Here is a 25,749-nt window from a genome sequence, read left to right on the forward strand (position 1 = left end):
TCTGAACAGAGACAACGCCCCTTCCAAAAGGGACATGGATGGTCACACCAGTCTGGGGGGGCCCAGGGGTGGAGGGAAGGGGGTCACCAGCAGCTCTCTTGCAATCGGAGACAATTAAGAAAGGGACAACAATCTCCGCTGTCAAGTGACTGAGAGACAGTTCCCAGCTGAGTCCTGCTTGGAAATTTGAGATCTAATTAAAGCAGGCCTTGGATCTCATCATTCTTCCTGCACGCCTGGGACAATGAAATACTGAGTCGTGCATCTGTTCTGTATGTGTGTTTGATGCAAATTAGGAAGAAGTCTGTAAATACATCAAAAACCATACTTTATTTTATGTATAGCAATACAATTTACATATTAAATAACACTATAATAGAATGATTTGATATAGTTTAACATAACAAAAAGAAGATTCTTCAAGTTACAAAAAACCCCCAAACAAAAACCAAACCAAACCAAAATTCTCCCTCAGAATGCTCCCTCCCACCCTCTCCCCAAACCAAACACCACATTTTTTTTGTCTGAATGGATCAATGAGACAAACGTATCCAGTGACTGGCTAAGTCTAATTCCTATTGCACACACTGACAATGGAATAAAATAAAATCCAACTTTCACAATCACTGCCCCAAAGAAATGACACGTGTGGAAATCTTGTTTGGAATGTGATGATGGTGTCTCACTACCTCAGTACACAGAAGGTATGTATTCACATAGCCACCACAGAACTAGGAAGGAGGTGAAACTAGAAAAAAATTACCTTTATATGAAAATATAAAATTCTATGATTATATACCATAGATACAAAGTTCCCAGAAGATGCTTATCCAAGCAACAAAATATTTACAATTTTAATGACTTTGCTATTTTAAAAATGAAGGAAAAGAAAATAGGAGTACACATGAATGCTTCAGTCTTTAGAAACAATGGCTGCTTGCTAGTTTCAAATGTTCTAACAAAACAAGAAGAGTCACTACCCCAAATGTTGGAGAGTTGTGACGTTGTATAAAATTGACTATCTCCTCTTTTGGAGACATTTTTATTCTTAAAACTCAAGACATTCTTCTTGAAATTAATTATCCTCTGTAGAAAATGCTTCCCTTTGCAAATAGTTAACAAAAACGCTAAAAACAGTTTAACAGCTAAGACAAAGTAGAGGCCAAATCTCTCCATTACAGTTCCTTCTCTTTCTTTATTATTTTTGCATTCCTTCTCCTTTGATAAGCAAAGCCAATGTAGTTCACATTGTTAGAATGGCAACAAAGAGAAGAGCAGCAAAGGGGTAACAGTAAGAGTTGAATTGTGTCTGTAAAAACATAAAAAAGGAAAAAGAAGAAAAGCAATGCAGTGGATTAACAAATAGGCATTTTCCCTTCATATAAAAATTCACTGGCACCATTTGAACTTAAACTTCAGAACACAAGATCTGATGTCAGAACACATGAATTTGAAAAAGACTGCTAAATCTTTAAGACAACTATGCTTTATTTATTTTTTTAAATTACGTTGGTTTTGTTCTGCTGAGAATTAGTAGTATGTATCTTTGGTAGAATCAATATCTATATTTTCTAGCTTTTAAATAAAATATATCAGCTTAAAAAAAGATTAATAAGAAGGCAGTTGTGCTGTGTCATAAAGATTCTTCTCCTAATGTTCCAATGTATCACTCTGGGTTTAAGCAATTCAAGCAGTCAGAAACTGGAAAAACAACTGAAAATTTGCAGATCCTGTAAATGATTCCACTAACCTAGAACAGACCCACAGTACAGAAACAGTCACACACAAGAAGTAGCTTAAGAGTTTGGGATTGTTTTTTTTTTCCTGTTCCTAAATTAATATTTGGAAACAGACACCGTGAAATACTAAGGACAAACGCTCTTTAAAATGAATGTTCATTAGACATTGGTCCTGCAGAAGAATCGGTGCTCGGTGCACCCGAGTGGTGCTACTGGCTCCCCCAGACCTTCCTACTGATGCCAAGTTCACGTAGTGTTTGTAGGATGGGACATTCGGCTGAGACTCTCACCCACTTTAGATGTTAAGATGACGGAGCAGCTTCCCAAGCATTCCCTCTTGGAAAGCTTGGCTGCTCTTGCGGGCTCAACGCACATAAATGTTTTATGTCTTTCACATGGTCTGCAGGTGCAGTACCCACGCAAGACATGGAGAAATAATATTTTCTAAATGTAGACACACATATGCACATGTACTTCAGTCCTTTATTTCCTTATTTCTCAGGGCTGGTGCTGAGGACCGCATTTTATATTGGTGGGATATATTCACGTTCTCGTAATTTGCAGGCTTACACATTGTCTGGGAACTTCTGCTTGAAAGACACCCCAACCGAATGCCAAGAAGTGGTTACAGTGGGGGGCTGGCGTGGCAAAAGTAAGGTTGTGATGCACTGAGGGGGACTTGGGCCAGAGAGATTCATGAGAGCATCACAGCAGAGCTCTGCAAGTGCAGATCTCCGAACACACGCTCACTCCTTCTGCCGGCCTCGCTCTGTCCCGCGGAAAGAGACGCAAATCCATGAAAGAGAGCAGAACCACAGCTGCTTATAGCAGGATAGATCGGGTTCTTCCACGGTCTTAATCCTGGCCTTTCCAAGCAATTCCCAGCTTCATCCACTTCAAGCCTAGTGCATCACTACCATCCACTTGGCTCCCTACCTGGCAGCACAGCACCTGACACACAGCTTGAGCCTCCCGAAGAACACATCCATGGAGAACTCATAGAACAGCAGCGTCAATTATTTCCCCATGGATTAAACCCCATGCAAGTATTCCAGGTGCAGGAAAATCCCAATGCAAATGCATGGATTTCCAAAGCATCCACCCAACTTCAACCCGCCACAGCTTTTTTTTTTTCATTGATTTAAAAAACTCGTGAGAAGGGATTAAACCAAGGATATTCAGGCAGTGTGTCACGAACCACAGTTATCTTCCATCATGCCAGTCAAATAAAAAGTAATCAGCTGCAAGTACTGAACAAATCCAACCCTCTCAACGCCTGCAGTAATCTTTGTGTCACTTCGCTCTTGTCAGGCTTTGAATTCTTAACTTCTCCCTACACCTCCCCAGGAACTTACTGACTTCAGATTGAACTGATCCAACTCATCAGAGCCCCTTTGTGCTACCAGTTGGAATTGCCAGGACCAGGATGGCTACTGGGGTGCGAGCGGGGGCTCCCCAGCCACGCAGCAAAACCTTCCAGCCCTTGCAGGCAGCAGCACTCGAAACTTGACTTAACAATTCTCATTACTGAGTTGTAGTGACTGGAGAGCCAGTCCTAACTCCTACCGGAGATAAACTGACTCCGTCTTGGGTACTGGGTTGTCTCAGTGCAAAGCGGGTGCACACTATAAAGCATTCTTTTGAAATATTTTGCACATTTTTTATTTGAACTAGCTGTTGCTGGACATGGGAGTTCCTTACTGAACCCACAGATGTATTATACTGTTCAGCATTAGCAGTTATTTCAATCACTTGTATAGAGGGAGTCAAAGAACTGAGAAGTAAAAGTTAACTATGTAAAAGGTTGCTGATGAATTCTTAAATACTTTGGTGTTTTTAATCAAGCGTATCCATAGTAGGAAATCTTCCCCTTATTAAAAATAAAAGGCCAGATGTTAGCGCATACCAGTTTGCATAGCTCCTCTGCTCTCAGCGAGGCCGTATCTGCTTGTTACCTCAGGGGGTTCTGAACCGAAATACCTACTCTCAGGATAATTTTAAGCAGTTCACTTTCAGCTTCCTTGCGTGTGAAAATGCACAGAACCTTCCTCTTCGCCAAGTTTCCTCCCTGCCCTCCCTCCAACAAAAGGAGCTGGGTTTGCCTCACCAAACGTCTGTATTTCAGCAAGACTGGACTGGCAGAAATTAATAGGTTTACATTTAAATGGAAAAAACCCCACGCTGTAGCATTTTGACAAGTCCTGAAAAACTACAATGCATGTTTTGTGCAGTTGAAATTTAGAAGAAACCAATGCCATATATAAGGGATAGTGCCTTTAACTGTATACCGAACACCAGGATGGCTGAAACGACATATTTCCTTTTCAAGGCAGATTCAATAACCCCTCCCTACTTAGCCGAGCTATGAAGGACACAATTAGCTTTAATTTTCAGGAGAATTACGGATGTGCTTAATTCTTTTGTTAAACAGGGATGGACCTTGTTGAATTGCGACCAAACACAAAGGAAAAGGGAGCCAGTGAGGACGGATACTTAAACGCTCCAAACAATAATTCAGTTATTTATATAATCTGGGGGAAACAATTTTGTTGGCATAGCAGAGAAAACACGATAAGCTAGGTTTGCGCTAAAGAATTAATTTGGCAAAAAAAAGAGGGAGAATGTAACTTTATAGGTAGTTTTTTTATTAGTTTGCTTCACCAGTAAATATGGATCAGTACTTTATGTTTTAGCACTAAAGTATGAAAATTACACACCTGTATAAAAATGGCATCTAACAATTATGAAATTAAGAAACGCCTGTCATCATGTAACATACCATTAGGTGTGAGGTCATATTCAAGAAATAGTAAGGAAATTAATGCGTTTAAAATATTGAATAGCTTAGTAATGTAAAATATTGCTACCTTCAATATATCTGAAAACAGGTCTGATTTGGGGTTGTTGTAGGTTTCTCACTGTATTGGCTCTGATGAGAGTAAAACCAAAATACTTTCTCATCATAGGGCTGGTTAAAAACTAAAATCAACATTTTTCTGAATACATGGGGAAACTTTGAAACTGTAAATTCAAAACCTATCGCTGCATCCCACATATGGATTGCATCTAATTTATAATCAGATTGTATGTAATTTATATATTCCGTGTGAAGCAAGTCTTAGCCTTCTAAGTGTACGAAACAGCAATTTGAAACAATACAGAAATAATTGTTTCAGCTCCACAAGGCTATTACACCTTCACTGTACCTAATAATCACCTGCCACATGTTGTCAAGAAAGGATGAACGCCGCTCATCCACTCCACTGGAATGCAGAATACCATTACCTAAACTGTGACGTGATCATTAAAATAATAAATATGGTATGAAGGGGTACAGTATCTGTTGCAGAAAGAATCCATCTGGCCTAGCATTCAAGATTTAAGATTCGAGGGTCACTGTAGTTAGCAAAACTTCACTGCATTTAAACAAAACAGAAAAAGCGTATGTTTGTTGTCATGGAATGTCACATCAGGGCTTGTCTTGTATTTGAATATTATAGGCAGTAACACTGATCATATAGTGCAAACTAGATAAAATTGCGTTTCACTGTGTGAAATAAACAGAGGTGCAAATGCTCAGTAGGATACCATTAAGACATAAAATGGCAAAAAATAAATATCAAAACTTTTATCAGTGTAAAAAAGTAATTGGGTTATTGTATAACCTAGAGTCTGGCAAAAAGGCCTCAAAAAAGTTCACTCAGTGTTCAGAAGTTCTACAAATTAAGTGCCTTTTCAGGTTTCCAATTAGACAAGAGACTCCATGCTTTCTGCGGGATCAGATTCGTCACTGGCCATCACAGCACCATTTTTGTCCAGTGTCATGGGACCATTTCCATTTTCCTTAGTGCTGACCAAGCTTAGCATTGCCTTATAAAGAAACTGGTACTGTTCCTGCAAAAGAAAAGACAAGTTATTTCGATCATCGAATAGTTTGGGTTGGAAGGGACCTTTAAAGGTCATCTAGTCCAACTCCCTGCCACGAACAGGGACAATCCTTTCAGTACATAAGCCAATGGCACTTAAATATGGCATTTCCAGGGAAGGTGAAGGATATTCATGACGAGAAGAATACATATAGCAAAGAAAATGAGAGCAATTATCTCTGTTAGCCTAGTTTAACCTTGTCAACCCAAAATTCCACTTTGGGGTGGATAATTTTATTCCTGATATATTATTAAAGACTACAGGAGGACAGGACAACACCTGAGCCCACAGCTCGGCCCCAGGTTGTCCCCTCGTACCAGCACAGCCATGGACAAGCTTATCTCCCTGCAGCTCCACCTGCCCTTTGCAGCCTTTCAGATCACAATGTGCCGGGTTTAAATAGTGTATCTGAATTTACAGGGCTGGCAGGGGGATGACGAAAAGCTGAAAGGTCCTTGTCTACTAGGGCTGCCTGTGCAGTGCCCTTGTGACTGCATGAGAAATAAGCTGAACTGCAAATCAGAGACTCACACTGTGGGTTTGAGGTTCATAAAAAAATGACAACTATACAAAAAAAGCTCAAATGCAAATTCAGCTTGGTAGCAGACTAGTAGGGCTTGATAACATACAGAATGTGTGTTTCAGTTCATGCTTTTGGTCTCAGATGAAAACCTTGTAAACTATCCATTTAAAGACTTACAATGTCTGTAAATACTCCAGGACGCATAAGATTTATCATCTTTGCCACCTGGAAAACATCGACAGCATTTTCATTCTCCAGCTGCTGGGACAGGGTGGTAAGGGCACATAGCGTTCCCGCTGACACAGCTCCATACCTGAAAAACCACACCAAAATGATAAGTTACTCAGAAATAAACCTGCATGCTGACACAGAGCCATGAAAATGTTGATATAGTCTCATTTGATTACTGTAGTTCATCTTTGTATCTCTTAAATGCTTGTTTTACACTGGCTAATTTTTAGTTATTTTAATTTATAGAAGAAATTTGATGGTACACCAGTCATGTCAGGATATCTGCAGTATCCAATACAAAGAACTGTAACAGCAGAAGAACGTGAGCCATTTAAAAATATCCAGCCTGGAGACTGTAACACAGAGATCAGTTCTCACATGCCACATGTGCTGAAAGCATCTGCAATATAGCTGAGCGTATTTTAAATTCATTAGTGGGAGCTCAAGCAAAACATAAACGATTAGAGAGAAATGAGACTTTGCCTCTTCCTCCACATCTGACAATTATATAAAACTAACACGGATATGAGGTGCTCACAAGTAAATGGGGCACATCTCAAAGCCTTCCTTAGGTCTGATTCATTGGCAAAAGGCAACATCCCTGAGCTGGGCACCCAAGAGACATTACAGATTCTGAAAAGTTGAGCTGTGCTGTCATTTAATAAGAACCTGTGCAACGGTTATTCATCAGGAGCACAAATCAATGCGTCCTTGAGATACTGGTCAGGTAGAAATCTTCCTGCTGCCGAATCTGTGGGTGTACTTGAATCGTGTGTGCAGTTGTGGGGCATGGGATAAAGGATCCTGAGCAATAGGGGCTTGTAACCACTTCTGAGGAGCATCAACTGTCCTCTGCTCTCCCCGTACTCAGGAGACTGAAATTCTGTCCTGTCCGTGCTATGGCTTTTGCTTTGTGACTTGAGAAATTCTGTGTCTAAATGTCCCCACCTGTAAAAGAGGACATTGGTGCTGACTTGCTCTGTAAACCATTTGGAGAGCTGTACATGAAAACTTCAATAATCAGCAAGTGCTGCAATGCCATCTGGTATCATAAGATTACCACCAGGATTTTTTACAGCATTCCTGTGGAAATCGAGACATATGCTGACTTAATTTTGTATGATTTTTGCAAACTCAATTTGCCTAGAAATGGGAAACAGAAATCAGATGACAATAGATCTGCTAAATATGAAAAGTCTCTAGAAGAAGCAGCAGAACCATATAGACGGTTGTGGCTGATTATCTACAGGGAGAGAGGACAAAGCGGCCAGTGCGTGTGCCTGATGGGACACAACTAAATGCCTCTGAGGGCCTAACGGCCTCATTTTTACTTGGGCTGATAATGTCCAGCTCCCAACAATCTGAAGGCTTTTCTCGCAAAAAATTATGCAGCAAATCTTTATCTAGTTGCCTATATATGGGCAGTTATATTTAAAAAATCTTGACAACTGTCTTGAGTTGGAACTTCTGAACATCTTTGAAATGTTGGTATCAAGTTCATCCCACCGTGTACTTCCTAAATACCACATGCATTTCGTATCTGCAAATCCATATATTTGGAATTAATCTTCAGTTGTAATTATTAGTGGATTATGTGATGCAGTTGTTGCATGTAGTAAAGGGAAATTTTCATTTTCAGCTACATTTGCTTAGGCTCCAATGAAAAGCAGAATCCACATTATGTATTAAGGCATAAGAATAAAATCATTGAATATGACAAATAAACCAAAAAAACAATTTACAGAAAGAATGACTCAGCACTGTTAGGAATGTGATTTTGATTATTTTTTTTTCAGCCTAGCATGAAATGCCCAAATCAATAATAGTTCTAATTTTGTAAAACATAATCTTAAATACTGCAAGAGTAGCAAAACCTCACTCCAGACTACCCAAAGCATGAATATTAAAACTCGCCTGGAATTAATCAGCGCTGGCAAAAGGCAACAGAGCTTACACTGTGCATTAGCAGGGCAGGAGGCGGTGGGAGAAAAACTGCCTGCTGCAGCCCAAGGCACCACGTGCAGGAGCCGCTTGGGAAAAACCTGTTGCAGCAGCAAAACACCGATGTGAAGGAAAAGCTCCTTCAGCAATGGCAGATCCCAGCGTATGATCACACAGCAGCACAAAGGCTGATCTGACCACTGAAATACCAGAGTATGCTAATAAAGCTTTTGCAGGGAAGATAAAGATTGCCAGGACTTTCCCACTAATTCTATTGTGTACTAATGACACGAGGTCTAATGGACTGGAGTCCGGGGGGGTTGCAGGTGTAGCAGTTGTTTACGCTGGCTTGGTGTTTGCTCTAAGGGCAGCTCAGTGTCTGAAATTGGGCTTCCTTGGGAATTTAAGGGCAGAATGACTCCAGGAAGCGCTCTGCCTGCCAGGAAACTGTCCCTCAAAGAGATCCTGTTGGACCCAGGCACCAGCTTCACTATAATAGTATTTTGCAGCTCCATAATGTGTGCAAAGTAATAATATGCAATGCAATATTTAGTAGCACCCTTTATAACTGAGCATTCAAGCATAGCTGGCAAGACAATGCCCACCACTGCACTACAAAAGAGACAAGTGCTGGAGCATGCCGGCCATGTTAGCGGGCTCCCTCCCTCCCCCTGGGCACCATATGGGCCCCTTGGAGTGTTTTTGGGGAAGCAGAAGGGGGAAAAATAAATCTGCTCTCAGAAAATCCAGGCCCTTTGTTACAAGATACTTCTGCTGCTCATCCTGAGACACAGCTGAGCTGAGCTTGTTCTGTCTTACACAGCACATTAAACCTGAGCTGTTAGACATGAGCTCAGGCTGTTTTGAAACCGGTTTCCATAAGCCCATATTGGGCTGCTTAGAGCCTGATCTAAACCTGGGCTCTGCTGGGTTCTGAAACAGGTTGTTCGGGATAATTCCAGCTGCAGAAGAACCCAAAATGCTTACAAAGCTAACACAGCCTCGCTTTCTGAGTCCACCTAAGATTATGACCATTTTAAAACCTACACTAAACAAAAGGTATTTGGCCTCAGATGCCAACTGAAAACTCATCCATAGAAGTTTAAATCTTCTGATTCTGTTCCATAGACCACTAAACCCCATCTGCTCCATGCAAGAATGGACATCAGTCCTAACAAGTGTCCTGTAGCTGAGTAACTCCTTGTACAACCTGCACATAAATGGGAGAAAAGAGATGACATACTCATCATGAACTATGGTGGGGCCATCCCTTGTTAAGGCCTCTTCCTTGATTACATTGATAAGTTCAAAGGTACTGCTTATGGGAGCATCTGGGTTTGGCCATTTAGGACACTGAAAGTGGCGGACTTCCAGAACGTAGTCATCCTGCAATGAAAAACCAGCCTGGGTATTAGCAACTTCAGTTCCACATTTATCCACTCCAGGTAGGAAGAGGGAAGAGCCTCACTACAAATTGAACAGGTACCTTCTTCTTCCAAACAGTTTGTATAGAAAGATGACAGACATGCAGCTCTAGCATCTTTGTAACACTGAAACACCCTGAAATAGTGGAACTTTAACAGCATGTTTCATTGATAAAATATTTTGTATTTGAGTTACAGGCTTATATACACGTAAACCTCTCTCAGAGCCCTTAAAGCTCAAAAGTCAAACAAGAGAAGAGCAACCCAGGAATTCAAATTCAAAAGGGGTTTGCAAATTAATGTTTTGCAGCAACATCCAGCTGCAATCTGGATAGCAAATCAGAGGCAGGCTTACAGCTCAAAAGAAATGTGTTTACATAAAATCCCTTAATTAAGAGCCCCAAACATTTAAACTATAAATGCTGAATTTTAGAAACAGAAATAGGTCAATAAACTTTGCTGTACTTTACAAAGAATAATTCAATTTACTTGTGTGATTTTAAAATTAAAAACAATACCTTCACTTTCAAATAAGACACACAACACTATGGTCTCACTAGCTAGAGGAATCTACCTGGTAGTAGAAGACTTGAGAGGCAGAAGGAGCCAACAACATGCATGCACATGCATTTACAAGCAAATCCTTTTCAAAACTGTTTCTGAACTCTTCTTCTTCTTCCCTATTTACATGACATGAGTAACATTTTGGTGAAACGCCAAGACCCACACTTGGAAGTTTATTTTACCTGGGTAGCTTCGAGGATAAAGTCATGGATGATAATTTGCTCTTCGTTAGAGAGGCACAGTCTGTCTTTGCTGATAAGGGTCACAGTAAAGGCCTCACAGTTCATGGATTCCTCACGACTTGGCCAGTACACAAACTCATCTTCTGCCTGGAGGAATGAAACAACACACTACTGCAGCCTTTTGGATACCTTGTGTGTGACTGAAAAATCCAGTGGATCAAAAAATTGGTTTGATAAACAGAGATGATCTGGAGCTGACCTTTAAAAGCCATTTCTGTCTAAACCAAATTTACTATTACAGTAGGCAGTAAGCCTGCCAGATCCTTCCTTTGTGTGTCCAAACAGGTAACGTCTGCTTTTTAATTGGTTTCATAGGGAAATGGTTATCCTAGCTCACTCATACTTAACCTTTGTATTGTATACCAGGCTTTATTATCTCCTGCCTACACACTTTTGCATGAAAGTCAGATATTTATTTAGAAAAAACTCATTGACCTTTAAAATTAATTGCTTATTATTTTTAATGTGTTTATTGTGGTCTAATCCAAAAGTCAAGGTCAGTGGATCAGTTCGAGGTGGAAGATTGATGGATACTTCCATAGGGCTTGAATTTTTAGGAGTGAGGGGAGGAGTGAGGAGGAAGGAAGAAACCCAAATGTTCTTAGCATTGAAAAAAACCACTGGCTTAACTTAATGCAAGTTCTCCAGCAAAACTCCTCTACTAAAGGGACACTATAAAATCTCGGTGAGACTGTGAATGGTGGAAGAAGCTCAGTGCTGAAGTAGCCTGACAGAATGTAGATAACATTCTGTCAAAGCCATTCTTTAAAGAATAACTGTGAATTCCTGATTTCCTGCAGAGAAAGAAAATTAGGCTCTGTCACCACATGCACACAAAGCCTGTTTCTCCTCCTGGCTTCAGGGATCTGCTGTCCCTGGAGCATAAGCACCAAAGCTCCTCTGGCAGCAGGCATGGCACTGCAGCCTGAGTCTGAACAACCCATGTCCTACTCATGAGAAAACATGAGTTACAAACCTGCTACAAACCCACTTCATCCCGCTGCGGCCATGAGTGTGTCTCTAAAACCCGGCTTATTTCTGTAGGCCTGGAGCCTTGATGCATGCGATACACAGGATACTGTTGAGATTTGGGCCTTAAATGTGTATTCTGAAAATAGGACTTAGGGTCCTAAGTCCTTGATAATTCTGCCCTCAAAAAGCAGAGGCACCAGCAAGCAGTGTAATGTCACTGCATGCTGGAAAGTGACCTGTCCTGCCATGGGACAGGTCCTCATGCAGCAAGTAGCTTGGATTATTGTATTGTCCTTGGGCATTACACACTCAGCACCTTGGCACCATCTCAGTCCCGTGCCAGCCAACTCAACCCACACCAAACATGGAGCCAAGGCAGGGATGGTCCTGGCCAACCTCTGCCCTGGGACCAGGGAAGGTGACAGAAGGGACCAGGTGTCCTTGCGAGGGATGCGGCTGAGTCCAGCGTTTCTCCCTTACCCTTTAATCACTATTGTTCTGCAGAGCAATTTCATGTACTTGTAAAGACAAGATCAGCCTCTTCATTTCCACCTGACACGCTTTCATTTCATTAGTGCTTTCTGATTCAATCGGATTTCTCTGAACGCTCTTTGCCTTGCAGTGCCTGCAATCCCTTTCATCGCGCCGCACGCAGGAAGCGTATTGACTGGTGCCTCTTTACTGGCCCCTCATGACTGCTATTTTCCTGCTGTAATGAAGGTTGTTTCTCTTCCACTCTCAGCTACAATTGTCTATTCACCTCAGTGGTGCGTGCATGAAAAAACGAACCGTTTAGTTCTTAATCCCTTTCAACGTGCACTCTTGAGGCGTGCGAGTAAATCTGGAAGTAGTGATTACCACTTCACCTGTGTCTACTTCTCTCTCTGCCTCATTATTTCCACTTAAATTAACATACATGTTTGCTTTTTACTTTCATCAAAAATAGCATTTGTAAACTTTGCACAGCTGTAGTCTTGCATGGCCTGAGCCTCAAGCCCTCAGGGCAAAAATCCAACTATCCTACTGTCCCTGCTTCATTTCTGTACCTTTTAAAGTCCTTACCTGTGGCCTATGTCCACCCAGGAACCTCAGTACCTCACATCCCACCAGCCAGGGAGCCCTCAGGAGCTTGGCAGAGCTCATCATCACTGCTGTGCTGCCTATGAGCACTGTGGTCCATCCAGGTGAGGATATCTTTCCCAGGGGTGAGTGCAGAACGGGAGAACAAAAAACACGCCCCCACATCGCGGAACATGTCTTTTTGTAACAAGCTCATGCCAAAGTTTGAGAAGGTGGCTCAAAAACTAGGTTGCTTTCAACCAGAAAACAGCCACAGCATGTAACTCAGTGACCCTATGCCAATGCCTTGCTGGGCTAAGTGACGGTGGTACCGCGCAGGGAGGGACACCTTTAACTCACCAGGCTCTGGTTGTCCGGCAGCATGACGATGATTTGTGCATTGTGATCCCAGATCATTCGCCAGAAGTCTTTAGTCGTATGCGGCAGTGGATGTTGGGTTATGATGAACTCATTACTCCTGTAGTAGCCCTTTTGCAGCAAAACAAACCACACAGTTACTTACTGCCTTCAACATTTTAAAGCATTAATTTAATCTTTGGGGACACATAATGACCCTATTTCATTTTATTCCACAATATTTTCACACAGACTATAATTTTATAACTTCATTTCCATTCTGCAAAGTCCCTGTTGTTTTCATTTACTCTAAATCCCAGTATTTATTTGACTGTATCTCATGGAAATACACATTCCATCTAAATGCATCTTGTATTTAATTTTTTTAGGCAGCAATCTTTAATAAAACACAGTTAATAGCTTTACATTATGGGGAAGGTGTTAAAATCTCATCTGTTAATACACAGCCATTACATACAGAATTAAGACAATTATAGGCATCTGGTATTTAGCACCTTAGAATTTATTTTACTTTGTAATTAGGTGTTGGCTTCCTCACCATGATATAAGAGGCATTAATGTAATCTGTTCCCTTCATTCCAGGCAGCGGTGCCAAGCCCACTCTAGCACGCTCAGCTGTAAGATTAATAAAGAAAAAGGATCAAAGTCTGGTCATGGCACAATGCAGAAAGTAAGAATTTCTCAGACGTTAACAAACCAAACACTGTGCAGCTCCCTTCTCCCGCAGGAGCAGGCCAGCACTTTAACTGTGTTAAAGCATTGCCTGCTAACACAGGATATAAAACAGAATGTTGCACAATATTCCCACAAGGACAAAGTAATTTCAGGAATCAAATTTTACTATAGTAAAGATTTTCACAGCAGGCTGAATTACCAAATAACAGTATATGCAGTGATAACAGGGGATTTCAGGTAATTCTTGACTGTAGTGTTCCATTTGTCTCCAGCAGCACGCAAACCCAGCTGATGCGTTTTGTTTTCCCTACCACCACTCACTCCTCCCAGCCGGAGGGTGAGAGAACCTCCAGAGACAAAACCCGTCCCTAATGGGAACCACCAGAAGCGTGTGTGTGTTCTTCAGCAGATCTACACTTTGTGTTTGAGGGCTGGGTTCATCAACATCTTCAAACCAACTGACAGGCTCCAAGCACCAAACCAAAATCACTGCAGCTACATGACATGAAGTGCAAAGTTATATAGATTGTTTCTGCCCCATTTACATTGGTTTTTAAGACGTAATATATCCTGATGACCTGCCTTTGTAGTAACAAACTTCATGATGGACCGTATCTGTATGATTATCACTTTGTGCTAGCTTGGCTATCATCTGTCCTGTGTGTCCTGTACTCTGGGTAATGGCAGGGGAATGACCTTGTGCCCACACTGGTCTGGTGCAAATTCACACCACTTGGCAGCCACACACAGATTCCATATTAGTGACTGTGAACTGCAGCCTCAGGCACTAAATACCCTCAAATGTGGGGGAGGCTCACATGCAGAAATTGAGTGCAGTGGCTGAATTACAAACAACTTGTGCCAATCACCCTGGGAGATCTCACCTGAGCTGGGAGCAATATCAAAGTAATTATCTCAGTATTCCATAGATTTCTCCCCTACCTAATTATTCAAATTCTTAAGCACCTTAAATTAACATTTCACTTGGACAGTATATCTGGCTGACACTGTAACTATTTTCTTTTGTTCAGTTTCATCAGGGTAATTCTGAAAGACAAGACAGTTTGGTCTGAACAAAGATTACATTTTTCCTTCCTAGTGGCGATGCCTTTTCGTGCATAATGTCGGGAAAATTCAGTACAAAAAGTTACGCTAGGCAGTAATCAAACCGAAGATGTGATCTTACACGGCACGACCGATGAGTTCCTGTTTTTCTCTTTGTTGCAGTCTTTCTGAGCACTGAAGCATTCCACATATTTTGCATTACACTGTGTAACCAGCTGAAAGAGAATAAAGTAGTAAGTCAGTCCTCACAGCACTCTAAATGAAGAGAGGAGATATCTTTGCCAACTCCTGCGAAGGTGTATCAGTAGAAGAATAAACTGCATTGTTAAACTTGTTTAAAATACTCAAGATGCCAATGGAAATCATCCTTTTCGTACAACATGTTTAATGGATAAAAAGATCTCTGCAGAGCTCAGCTTCGAAAAGTCCTGAAAATGCAGTTCCATCAAAATATATTTTCACAGAACACTACGTTTAGTTATCCTTGAGAATATATTTCAAAGATTTGCAGATATGTTCAGTCATAAAGTGCAACACTTTTTAAACTAAGAAATCTTTTTCCCCTGCTGCATTTTGTGTGTGTGTGAGCACGCTAGCGCTTGTTTCTTTAATTTAGTAATTAAGCATCTGGAATGCCTTGACTGATGGAGAAGTACTGAGATTTCTACAAGTGAATTCTGAGAAGCGCCTGTTCATTTTCATATAGCCTGGCACCTGGTGTAATTTAACAGCTTCAGTTCCTTAGGTAGTTATTAACTGAGTGAGTTTAGCTGTGAAAATAGATGTCACGTATAATCTTCTTATGATACATAGTCTCAGAGAATATATTTAAATGCATTCAAATAAAATGCAGTCAGAAAACCTTACGTTTCAAATGGGAGATCGGAGCAAAACGGTTTACTTCGGCCAGGGTGAAAGCAGATACGACATAGCACAGAAAAGCAGCAAGCATAGTTATTAGAAATGAGAAAGGCATATTGTGTTCCCTGGTCTTAAAATGTTCTTAATTCTTTATCTACAGTGCTGAAATAGTAGGTGGTGCTAAGATCCTCATTTCAAGTTTTTCTCCATATATATGCATCAGAGCCATGATTTGGAGGGCGGCTTCCTGACACACTAACCACAGACTGGGGAACATCCATGTTCCCTTGGGAACAGGGAGACCAGCAGCACACTCAGACCAGTGTCCGTGTCCCTCTTCTCACCTCTGATTTCAAGAGTGTTAGCGCTGATTTCCAGCAGTGTAGCTAAGACTGACGGAGCACCGAGCTTTTCGTGATGCTGTGCTAATCAAGTGTGCTGGTTTGGTTCCTTATCTGTGACAACTGACAGTGAAGACAGGCTGTAGAAAACACAGTAGGGAAATTAAGTCCCTCTGGATGGCAGTGATAAGCCGTACCTTGAACTGTTTTTCTAGTCGTGTCTTCCCTCCTATGCCAGGTATGAGGATGCTGTTAACATAACTATGCAGCTGGTTTGCAGATACTTCAGTTTCCTTCCCAAGGATGGCTTCCAACAAGGCATCATGAATAAAAATGTACTGCTCCTAGAATAAAAACCTGCATGTCACGTAGGCACTTGGAATAAACTAAACAGCTGTTTTAACTGAGGGGTAGAGCACACTAAAGGAAACGGTGTGCAAAACAAGCTACCCATGCAAATACTGCCAAACCCAGAATAAACATGTATAAGTGTAGCACATACAACGCTGAATAAGTCAAAAGCAAAATCTGAAGTTTCTGATCTAGGAAAGAGAGACATTCAAGTACAAAAAATGCCCAGTGATATATTCAATTTTTACAGGGATGTAAATGAAAAAGCCATTTTCTTTTTGATTATAACATAAAAAGCTTTAAATTCAACCCCACTGCAATCTTTACCTCTGTCTGGACGAGGTAGTTTCGCTGTGTCCTGATATGTTTCAGGAAACCCAGGACATTAACTGTGCTTTTGTCTTTTATCTGTTGCAGCATACTGTCTATCACAATGTAGGTACCAGTTCTGCCAACACCAGCACTATAGAAGACGTAAGAGAAACCAAAGTAAATGTTCAGAACAGCACAACGGAACTAAGCAAATACTCCTGTTCACAGACTTTCATTTCCCTGCAAGCCTCAACTGCAAAATTTTCTAAACAAAATATTATGTTTTTTGGGGAATTTTAGCAGGCATGCATTTCACTACCTGACACTTGGTGTCCTGTCTCCACTGCTGTTGGCTAGAGGAAGCCATAGAGATCCACCCTATGCCAAACTGCAGCTATCCTGGATCACCAAGGTCTCTCCAGGCTATGGGGCTGCCCTGGTTGGCTTTAGTCTTGAAGTAAGGCTTGAACTTCACAGTGGAGCTGTGATCCTGCTCTGGATATGTTAGTGGTACCAGCACCAGTGAAAGGCATATGAGGGGGCTAATCCTGTGAAGGTCAGACTCTTTGAATGGGAGGAGAGCAGTCCACCGGAGGGGGGAACTCTTCAGAGTTTCTCAATTTCTGCTCAGGAAGGAGCTTTAACTCCCATCATCCTCTCCTCTTCACTATGGTGCTTGCTGTACAGCCCCCTCACACGCAGTGATGAAGATCACATCCCTTAATTCATTTAAGGGAAATCCTCTGTTGACTGCAAGTGCTGGTGAATGTGAATGTGGTTCAGTGGCAATCGCAGGCTCAGGTGTCCATCTATTCACATGGCTGGTTGCCAGCAGACATAACCCTGCTCTGCCTACTGAATGGGACTTGGAACAAGGAACTGCACAGCCACATCAGTGCAATGCTCAGCAGCTCAGGATCATGACATGTGGTTTTGCCAATGCAACTGGGAAGCTTTGCACTGGACTTGTCTTAAGATGTAGGCAAAGCAAGCTCAGGTCTACCCGCACTCCATGATGCTGGCACATTCCTCCTGTAATAATAACTTATGGCGTTTATCTCAGTTGGCATGTAAGAGCGCACGTTGTGCTCTGGTTATGCTTGCCATGAAGCAGCTCATCCCACCCATCATACCTGCAGTGCACCACCACTGGTCCCATGTCTGGGGTTCTGGCTGCCGAGGATCTCCTCACGAAGGTGAGCACAGGCAGAGCGTACTCTGGCACGCCCATGTCAGGCCACTGAGTGTAATGATACTGAATAACCATCCTCTCGTTCTGCCGCCCTTTGGGGTTTCCTTTCTGACCCTGTGCGCAAAATGTGTGCAGAGAGAAGGATTAGGGAAGGGAAGCAAGGAAAGATACTCAATCCTACCGGTTTGCTCAGCTGAAAAAGTGCTGGACTCTAACAGTAGAAATCTTGTGCAGCTCTGCCTCCTGCTAGGTGGAGACAGAGTTCAAGAAAAAAATACATGTGGGAACAAGTAATAACAGCAATAACTGTGACAATAAAGCAGCAGTGAAGGTGCAAAAAAGAAACAGGTTACACCTTTCACCAGGTTCCTTGTAAGCCTGGCTTTGCTTCCTTATTTCCCATCCACCTACTATTTCAAGTTGCTTATGCAACAGCTGAGTTTTGCTCCTGTGTGCCTTGCACCCTGCACAAGCCAGAAGGCATCTGGATGAGAACAATGAAGGCTTTACTCACCTTTTTCATCTTTGTGTTCCTGACTGTGAAGCGGCGCACAGTGTAGCAGGCATGAATGTTTGTGCTCTTCAGGGTGACGATGATGTTGCCATACTCCTCGCTGTTCTCTGACGGCCAGTACTGATCGCATTTTCTCTGAACAAAGACATAGTTGAGTGGGTTGGCTAAGGGTTTGAGTTGCTTCTTTAAATTTGTGTTTAGAGCTTTTTTAAAAAAGCAAAATCATGGCTAGCTGTGTATCCCTCTGTTATCTTAGTTATATATTATACATCAATATATATTACCCCAAACCATTTAAAAACAAATTTTGCCCAAGTGATTTGGGAAGGTGGTAAGGAACAACTGCTAACAAACTAGAAAAACTCTTACTCTTCCTTTTTCAACAAGGTTTGTGATCATGACAATGATTCCAGTGTTTTGTTCCCAAATCATCCTCCAGAAATCTTCAAAGGTAGACTTTAAAGGTCCCTGCGTAGCAATGTAGGCTTTTGCTTTGTTGTAACCCTTCAAAGAAAACCATAATGCCAAGTGAGATGAAAGCAATATCATCGCAGACATATTAATATTTTAAAGGTAACAAAGAAATGTGCCTTTCTCATTCAGAACAGTGAGGCATTAGTAAGAAAATTATCAGATGAAGTTGGAAAACACAACCACTTCACAAGTGGCAATACTTCCTCCTTGTGGAAGGATTCAGAGTTAGAGAAGAAAAAATGATTCAAACAACTTACATCGACATAGTTAGCATTAATGTAGTCACTGTGCTTAGAATCTTTTCCTGGTAAAGGCCTTAGCTTCACCCTGCTGTGATCATCTGTAGGATAAAAAATAGAGCAGAGAAGCATTAAAGAAACACAGTGCAGGACTACAGATAAAAAAAAATCTCATTTCCTAGGTGTTGGAGTAGCCCTTATTAACAGACAGAAGAAATTTGCCTTGGAGTCAAGAAGGAGATGGGAGTTTCTCTTCTTGGTCATCTGTTCACCGTCGCAGGTCCTCAGTCTTCACATCCTTTAAAGTATGTAGTTCGTGTGGGGACAGCTTATCTTTAAAGGACACTGGAGCCTCAGGAGCACAATCTCTAGGATCATCCATGTGACACAGTGTCCTGTGATCCAGAGACCCAGGACACCCCTGGGGCTGTGTAACCCCACGCAGACACCGGCGCAGCTCCTCAGGCAGTTATGCTGCCTTTGCTCCGTGTCTGAGCTCATTACCTGCCATTCACTCCTGGGCTCCACCAGCTTCACCAGCTCTGGGAGCTGAGTGACCTCACTTCTTCACCACCCTCATCACACCAACAGGATAGACTCTTTTTGTTCTACCCAAATGCTTGACTTTGGCTTAAATCAGGAAAAAAATTGCAGTTCTCCTCCTGCTCCTAGGCAGCAGCACTGGGTTGGGTGGCACTTCCAACACATGCAAAGATGAGACATGAGGTCTAACTTTAAGCATGAAGAATCTGTTTCAGTTGCCTTCCTTGAGTGTCAATGGAGAGAGAGGTTCTTCTAGGGGCAATCTGGAGGACTGGAGTGCCTGCTCAGTTCTCCTCCAATGGTACTTGCCTCCCAGTGCCCAGAGAGACCAGACATCTATGTCTAACATCAGAGCTGGGACAATCACAATGAATCTCCTTGCCCAAGGCCACACAGTAAGTCTTTTACAGGTCTGGGAATTGGTCCTCAGCTCGCACCTTGATTACTTCTGAGAATCTGTTAGAGACATGCATTTCCTTCCTACACCATCAAAAACATTCAAGATTTATTGCAATGTTTATGAGCATTGTGAACTTTTTATCAGTGGCTCTTCATCTTTGATCCTAAACCACAGCGACTGCTGCATCTGCCATTTGTTCCACATCAGAGAATGATACAGAAAAAGGTTACCGCATTTCCATCCCAAACCTGTAGTAATTTGCATTTCAGACCAGAGTCCAGATTTGCAGTTCTCAGAGGAATGCAGGCAAAGCCTGCCCTGTGCTACAAAGATCACTGTTTGTCCAAGTCGTACATGCAGCTGAAGCAGTTTGAAATACAGCAGATACACTCTGTAAAGATTTAGCACCTTTGGGATTGTAAGGGAATCCCAGGGATCATCAATAAAACTCTTTGCTCCACCACGCACTTCCCCTAGGCCAGTTTTCAGATATTAGCGGGTAGAAAAGCTCTGATCATCAGTTATTGCTCCACAAAATTTCACACAAAATTGATACTTCTAAGACTACACTTGGACCATCAAACTGCAAAAAAATTTAAAACAAAAGCTGGAGTGAAATCCTGGCCCCAGAGAAACAAAAACATCCACTGTCTTTAGTAGGGAAATGATCTGTCAGTCACACTTTCAGATGTTTATTAATTACTGTGTAATAATGTAACTTCAAACCACGTGCCTTTTCCAGTCACACACAGACACACTGTGAGAAGAAAGCGCCTTTTTGGGTTGACTCGGTGTGCTTTTGGCCAGTGCTTACTTACAGGCTAGGATGTTGATGTATCTGTTCTTGTGCTTGTTGTCGGGGTGGTTGGAATGCTCTGCAGTGATGTTCATGTCAGCTGTACAGCGCTGCACTTCCTAGGCACAAAAATTATTCAGACGGTAAATGTGTCAGTCCAAGAACACTGAGCTTCATCTCCTTTTGCAACAGCTCACAGAAACCATATTTAAAATATTGGTATCTTAATTGCTGGAATAAACACAAAGCCTTTCAGTGTTGTCCTGTATGACATGGTGTGCTTCAACCGAGCTATGTCAGCTGCTCCCCGGGTTATGCTCCTCTCCACAGACTTGGTGACAGATGCACTTTGGGTACCCCAAGGGCCAGCTGTTCCCTGGCCCAGCAGTCCATCCATCTTCTGGACTGCATGTCCTGTGATGCCCCACTCTGTCCCTCCTTGGGAAGGGAAGACAGAGTCCCTCAAAGGCAAGAGTGCCCTGTGCGGAGTAAGGAACTAAGCAGAAAAAACAGTTCAACAGAAGACTTTTGACCGCTGGACAACTTATCTGCTTATAACCTCTCAAAACAGGGTTTCTGACATTTAAGTTTGGCACTGACCTTTTGTTAGTTCTCTGCAGAGAGATGCCTTTTATAAAATATAAATAAAATAGATCTCTGAAGATAACAGTGAGTGCTTTAAATACCACTGCTTGGACACTGATTAACAGCCTAGGATATTGTGAAGAAGATAAAAGGCTGTATGCATGTATATATATACATTTACAAAGCAGAAAGAGGTCAGGCTTGCCAAGGTGTTCATGAAGCTGGAGATGCAGATTTCTGTCTAGTGGAGGCTGTAGGTTAGATATCTCATTCCCATTGATATTTTTTTAAAGTTCTTAACCTATCCCTTACCCACACTGACCAACAACAGAATACAGGGCTATTGAAATGGGGCAGTGGAGGGTCTTTTCTCTGACCCTAGAGAAAAGCAGCTGTTCCCTTTGGCCAGGCTGTCCTAGAGAGTTACACACTTCTTGCACACTGAATCACTAAAACTCTTGTATCACACCACCTCCAAGATATTTTTTCTATCTATTTAACCACAATCTTCCTGAAAAAGCTAAACTCCTTTTTATCACTAACATAAATATTCTTAATTTAAAAACACATTTTAGAAAAACATTTCGATGTTTGGCATTTACAAAGCTGTGGAAGAAACTATATTTATTGAAAACTTTTGTGAGTCTCAGAAACCACACCAAACAAAACCAATTTCCCCCAAGGATATACAGGGAAGTGCCAAATTACTTGGTACTTTAGGCTTTAAAAATAACAGTATAGAACCTGCCTAAGAGGGAAAGTCATTAGGAGCTCACAGCTGCTACAAAGATCACGAGCTAAGTGACAGAGAAAAATTATCAAGAGAAACGCTATACAAACAGCAGATGTAACAGAGTTCAGCATTATGCAGACATTTCACAAAGGACTTGCATAGCAATTTTGATATCTTCCCCAGCATTTACATTTTAAAAGTGCAAAGTATACTAAAACCTTGAACATTTTATAGCTTTTATATCCGCATGACACTCCCAAATAACAATCGCTTGCCTCTCTCCTTCCCAACTTCCCCAGAGGGAGAAGCACAACACATTCAAGGAGATGAGCTGAGCAAAGACAAAGAAGAATCAAGCAAAACTCTCAGCTGGCCCTAATAGAATTTTCATAGTTCCATTTCTATCACAGAAATATAAAACCACATTAAAGTGTGTGCTTCCCCTAATTCTGCCTGTCAGCTCTGGAAAGCAAGGGACTTCTGATTACACAATGGGCAGGATCAGTTCAGCCTGTCATAACTGGAAAAGCAGCATTACTTACATGTTAGGTTGATTTAATCTAATTTCGTTTTACCTTTTTTTTGCATTTAGAAATCATATAACATCACTGATATACCATTGTAGGTCACTCCTAAAAAATAACATTCTTAAAAGCCTCACATCAAATCCTATATCTCTGCATCACTAAAAAATTCTTTTTAGAAGTTATTAGCATTGAAATATTTATGCCAAATGGTGTAGAATTTAATACAGATGAATCCAATAAGGTTCTGTGGAGAATACTCTAAAAAGTTATAGAATTTAATAGGGAATTACCTCCCTGCAAAGGAATTTTCTCTGACAGTTTAAATACTACATAGTAAATGTATTGCTTTCTATTAAATTCTATAGGATTTTTTCATAAGGGAATTGTTGGTGAGGTTAATCATTTTAATTAACCTTTTTATGTTGATGCTGACTGTTTTCTCAACTGTACATGTTCCCAGCTGGCCAATATAAAGTTAATAGAAGAGGAAGATTAAGCTAAGACAGTGAAAAACACAGCAATGGAAAAGAAGGTCTGATGCTGTGAGACCTGATCATCTGAAAATGGCTTTTCTTAACACATAACATTCTAAATGATTTTTAATATTCTGGAAAGCTGCTATAATGGTGGATTCCTATGTCTACACACTGCAAAAGCATAGCAAAAGCAGCCTGTCCAGGACAAGCTCCCTGTTAGCAATGCACCTCAACTCTTTTTGTCATTTTAGAAATCAATGTAGAAATAAAAGACCGTTTTGACTTCAGTCCCCCCTTTTCTCCTCAATCCAGGACAGAAACAATGCTCAGGGATGCTGAGGCTGAGAAGGGAGCTCAGGACATCTCCAGCTCCGTGTTGGCCACAGACAAAGAGCAGGGGGCTGTTATCCATGCTCTCTTACCCTCCTAGGTTAATCTCTCCAAATTTTAACAGCAAATTACTAAACCACAAGTTCACTCCACCCGTAAGTAAGGCTTAAGTTAACATTCCTTTGTTATTAAAGTCAAGGTGGCTGTCTTTCATCAGTGTGCAAAATGCTGCAAGAAGACAAGACCAGTTGCAGCCTGTTACCTGTGCCTCTGTTCAGAGCATTATTTACCCCTTGGCAGAAGAGGACAGCCCAGTGTTAATAAATATCACCCTGGAGAAAGTTCCAAAAAGTCACCATCCTAATTATGCCATTTTACCACATTTATGTATATGACATATTTACTTTCCCAGCATTTTCTGTTGCTTATGCAATGAACACCCTGGGATTTCTAAATCTTACTGGCTACCAAGTCCTTCATTTACATTTAAAACATCACCATGATTTATTATTATTACAATTATTATTATTGTAACTGAAATTTGCAGGTGGGCCACCAGGCCAGATCTGACCCCAGGCTTTTCAGTGCAGCCTAAACAAACTCCTCTCCAATTAGCACAAAACTGCTACTGGTACCTTGCACTAGGACAGATAATGTCCATAGCACCACATCTATAATTCAGCCACAAACTTTTCCGCTCTAGAGTCTTTTATTTGGCTTTTCTTAATCCTGCTTAGTCTCTCTCACTGATTTTAAGGGTGGCAGGCTAGTGCACTGCTGCTCTTCGTGTTTAACTTTGCAGAACACATAACTGTCCAAAGATGAATGGATACAGGCTCTTATTCTGTCCTTTCAACTTATCACTGACAACCCAAGAAACCAAAGTACATGGTTTCAATTGACCGTTAGTTACTGTAAAAAGTGTTCTAGTCTATGCTATTATGGCTAATTTACCTTTTAATTATATTGTCCATGCTAATGCTAATTGGAATTTGATACACCCAGGTTTAATGACCCATTTTCGCTGCCTTTATGAAACAAGTTACAGATTAGTTTCTTCTAAACTTCAAAGAATTTCCATTTAAGTGTAAAATCAAACTGCTCCAGTGTCTTGCTGGCAATATAAGCTTCTGAGCAAGAATTTTTGCTACAGTGACTGAGCGGGAACTCGGCCTCTTGATTTGGCCTTATGCGGCGCGGCTGTTGTTTCCCATTACTTCAGTCTGATGTCCTAGCAGGGGCTGAACTGTGAAAGCCTATGAATAGCAATGAGGAAGAATCATGAACAAAGGAAATACCTTGATCTGAAGGACTAAAAAATTAGAGAAGACCCATAGCTCTGTTTTGATATTATTGTGATATTTTTCAGCATGAAAGCACCTAGTTCATCCACCCTTAAAATCGTTTTTGACCTGTTATTTTAATCCCAAATTAGAGAATTCTACGGTAGTATTCTTGCTGTTTGTTTTATCATGGCAAACACGAAGACAGCATACCAACAGAGACAGCAGATAGCATTTGAAGATATCCCACAGGAGTAGTGTAGATTTTTGCAATAATTTAGCACTAGTATAAACTCTCCGACAGCCCTCAAGAGAGGTGAGCTGGGGACAGACTAGAAAGGAAGGGAAAAATAAACAAACCAAAAGGACTCAACACAGGCATAACAGTGGAGGAATCATTAATAGATAGCTAAAAATTCATGTAAATGAACGAGAGAGGAGAGGACGGTGGAGGACTGTTTGCTTGCAGGGAGGGGTCAGAGTCGAACCTAAACCTTGCGAGGTGTCATGGCCTCAAGCCTGACAGTGTTCAAGAAGCATTTGGACAACGCTCTCAGACACATGGTGTGAACTGTGGGGTTGTCCTGTGCAGGGACAGGAGTTGGACTCGATGATCCTTGTGAGTCCCTTCCAACTCGGGACATTCTATGATTCTATGATTGTCCATGAGGGGTTACAGCTCCTCCAAATGGGGCTTCCAGGCAGGAACTTTGGGTATGGATACAGTAGTAGGGTTAGGAACAGGAAGCCCAGATATCTGAACTTCTTTTATTGCTTCCCTTCAACTTTATCTCTTAATTCACAATGTCAATTTATTAGGCCAGGTCAATTGATGAGATAAGAACTGAGAACTCCAGGAAGACACTTGGTGTAACAATCCCTCCTCCAGCGTCACAGCGCTGCTTCCTTTGGGCTCAGCACAGCAACACACAGGCTGAGAACACTTCTCATTATGGCACTTTTGGGTTATAAAACATTTCCCAGCGCAGTAATGTTTGCTAGCAGCATGCTTTTGAAACGGCATCTTTCTACTGCCAAATTTCTCGGTGTAG

At 41.5% G+C, this 25,749-nt stretch overlaps 1 protein-coding gene across 1 annotated transcript in view; it reads right to left on the reverse strand.

The window, feature by feature from the left end:
• Positions 1 to 311: 311 nt before the first annotated feature.
• The window catches only part of PTPRG (protein tyrosine phosphatase receptor type G), a 405,785-nt gene continuing 380,347 nt past the window's right edge, over positions 312 to 25,749 (reverse strand). Inside the window, exons 16-29 of the mRNA XM_082059907.1 lie at positions 20,786 to 20,882; positions 19,043 to 19,125; positions 18,681 to 18,815; positions 18,312 to 18,446; positions 17,739 to 17,911; positions 16,621 to 16,756; positions 16,140 to 16,286; positions 14,862 to 14,955; positions 13,539 to 13,615; positions 12,983 to 13,111; positions 10,532 to 10,678; positions 9,605 to 9,747; positions 6,367 to 6,502; positions 312 to 5,633 (exon numbers count right to left, since the gene is read on the reverse strand). Of these exons, the coding sequence (XP_081916033.1) occupies positions 5,487 to 5,633; positions 6,367 to 6,502; positions 9,605 to 9,747; positions 10,532 to 10,678; positions 12,983 to 13,111; positions 13,539 to 13,615; positions 14,862 to 14,955; positions 16,140 to 16,286; positions 16,621 to 16,756; positions 17,739 to 17,911; positions 18,312 to 18,446; positions 18,681 to 18,815; positions 19,043 to 19,125; positions 20,786 to 20,882 (1,779 nt within the window). The 3' untranslated portion in view covers positions 312 to 5,486. The remainder of the gene's footprint in view (positions 5,634 to 6,366; positions 6,503 to 9,604; positions 9,748 to 10,531; positions 10,679 to 12,982; positions 13,112 to 13,538; positions 13,616 to 14,861; positions 14,956 to 16,139; positions 16,287 to 16,620; positions 16,757 to 17,738; positions 17,912 to 18,311; positions 18,447 to 18,680; positions 18,816 to 19,042; positions 19,126 to 20,785; positions 20,883 to 25,749) is intronic.

The sequence above is a fragment of the Streptopelia decaocto genome (assembly GCF_964273445.1).
Source record: "Streptopelia decaocto genome assembly, chromosome: 8".
Taxonomy (NCBI): domain Eukaryota; kingdom Metazoa; phylum Chordata; class Aves; order Columbiformes; family Columbidae; genus Streptopelia; species Streptopelia decaocto.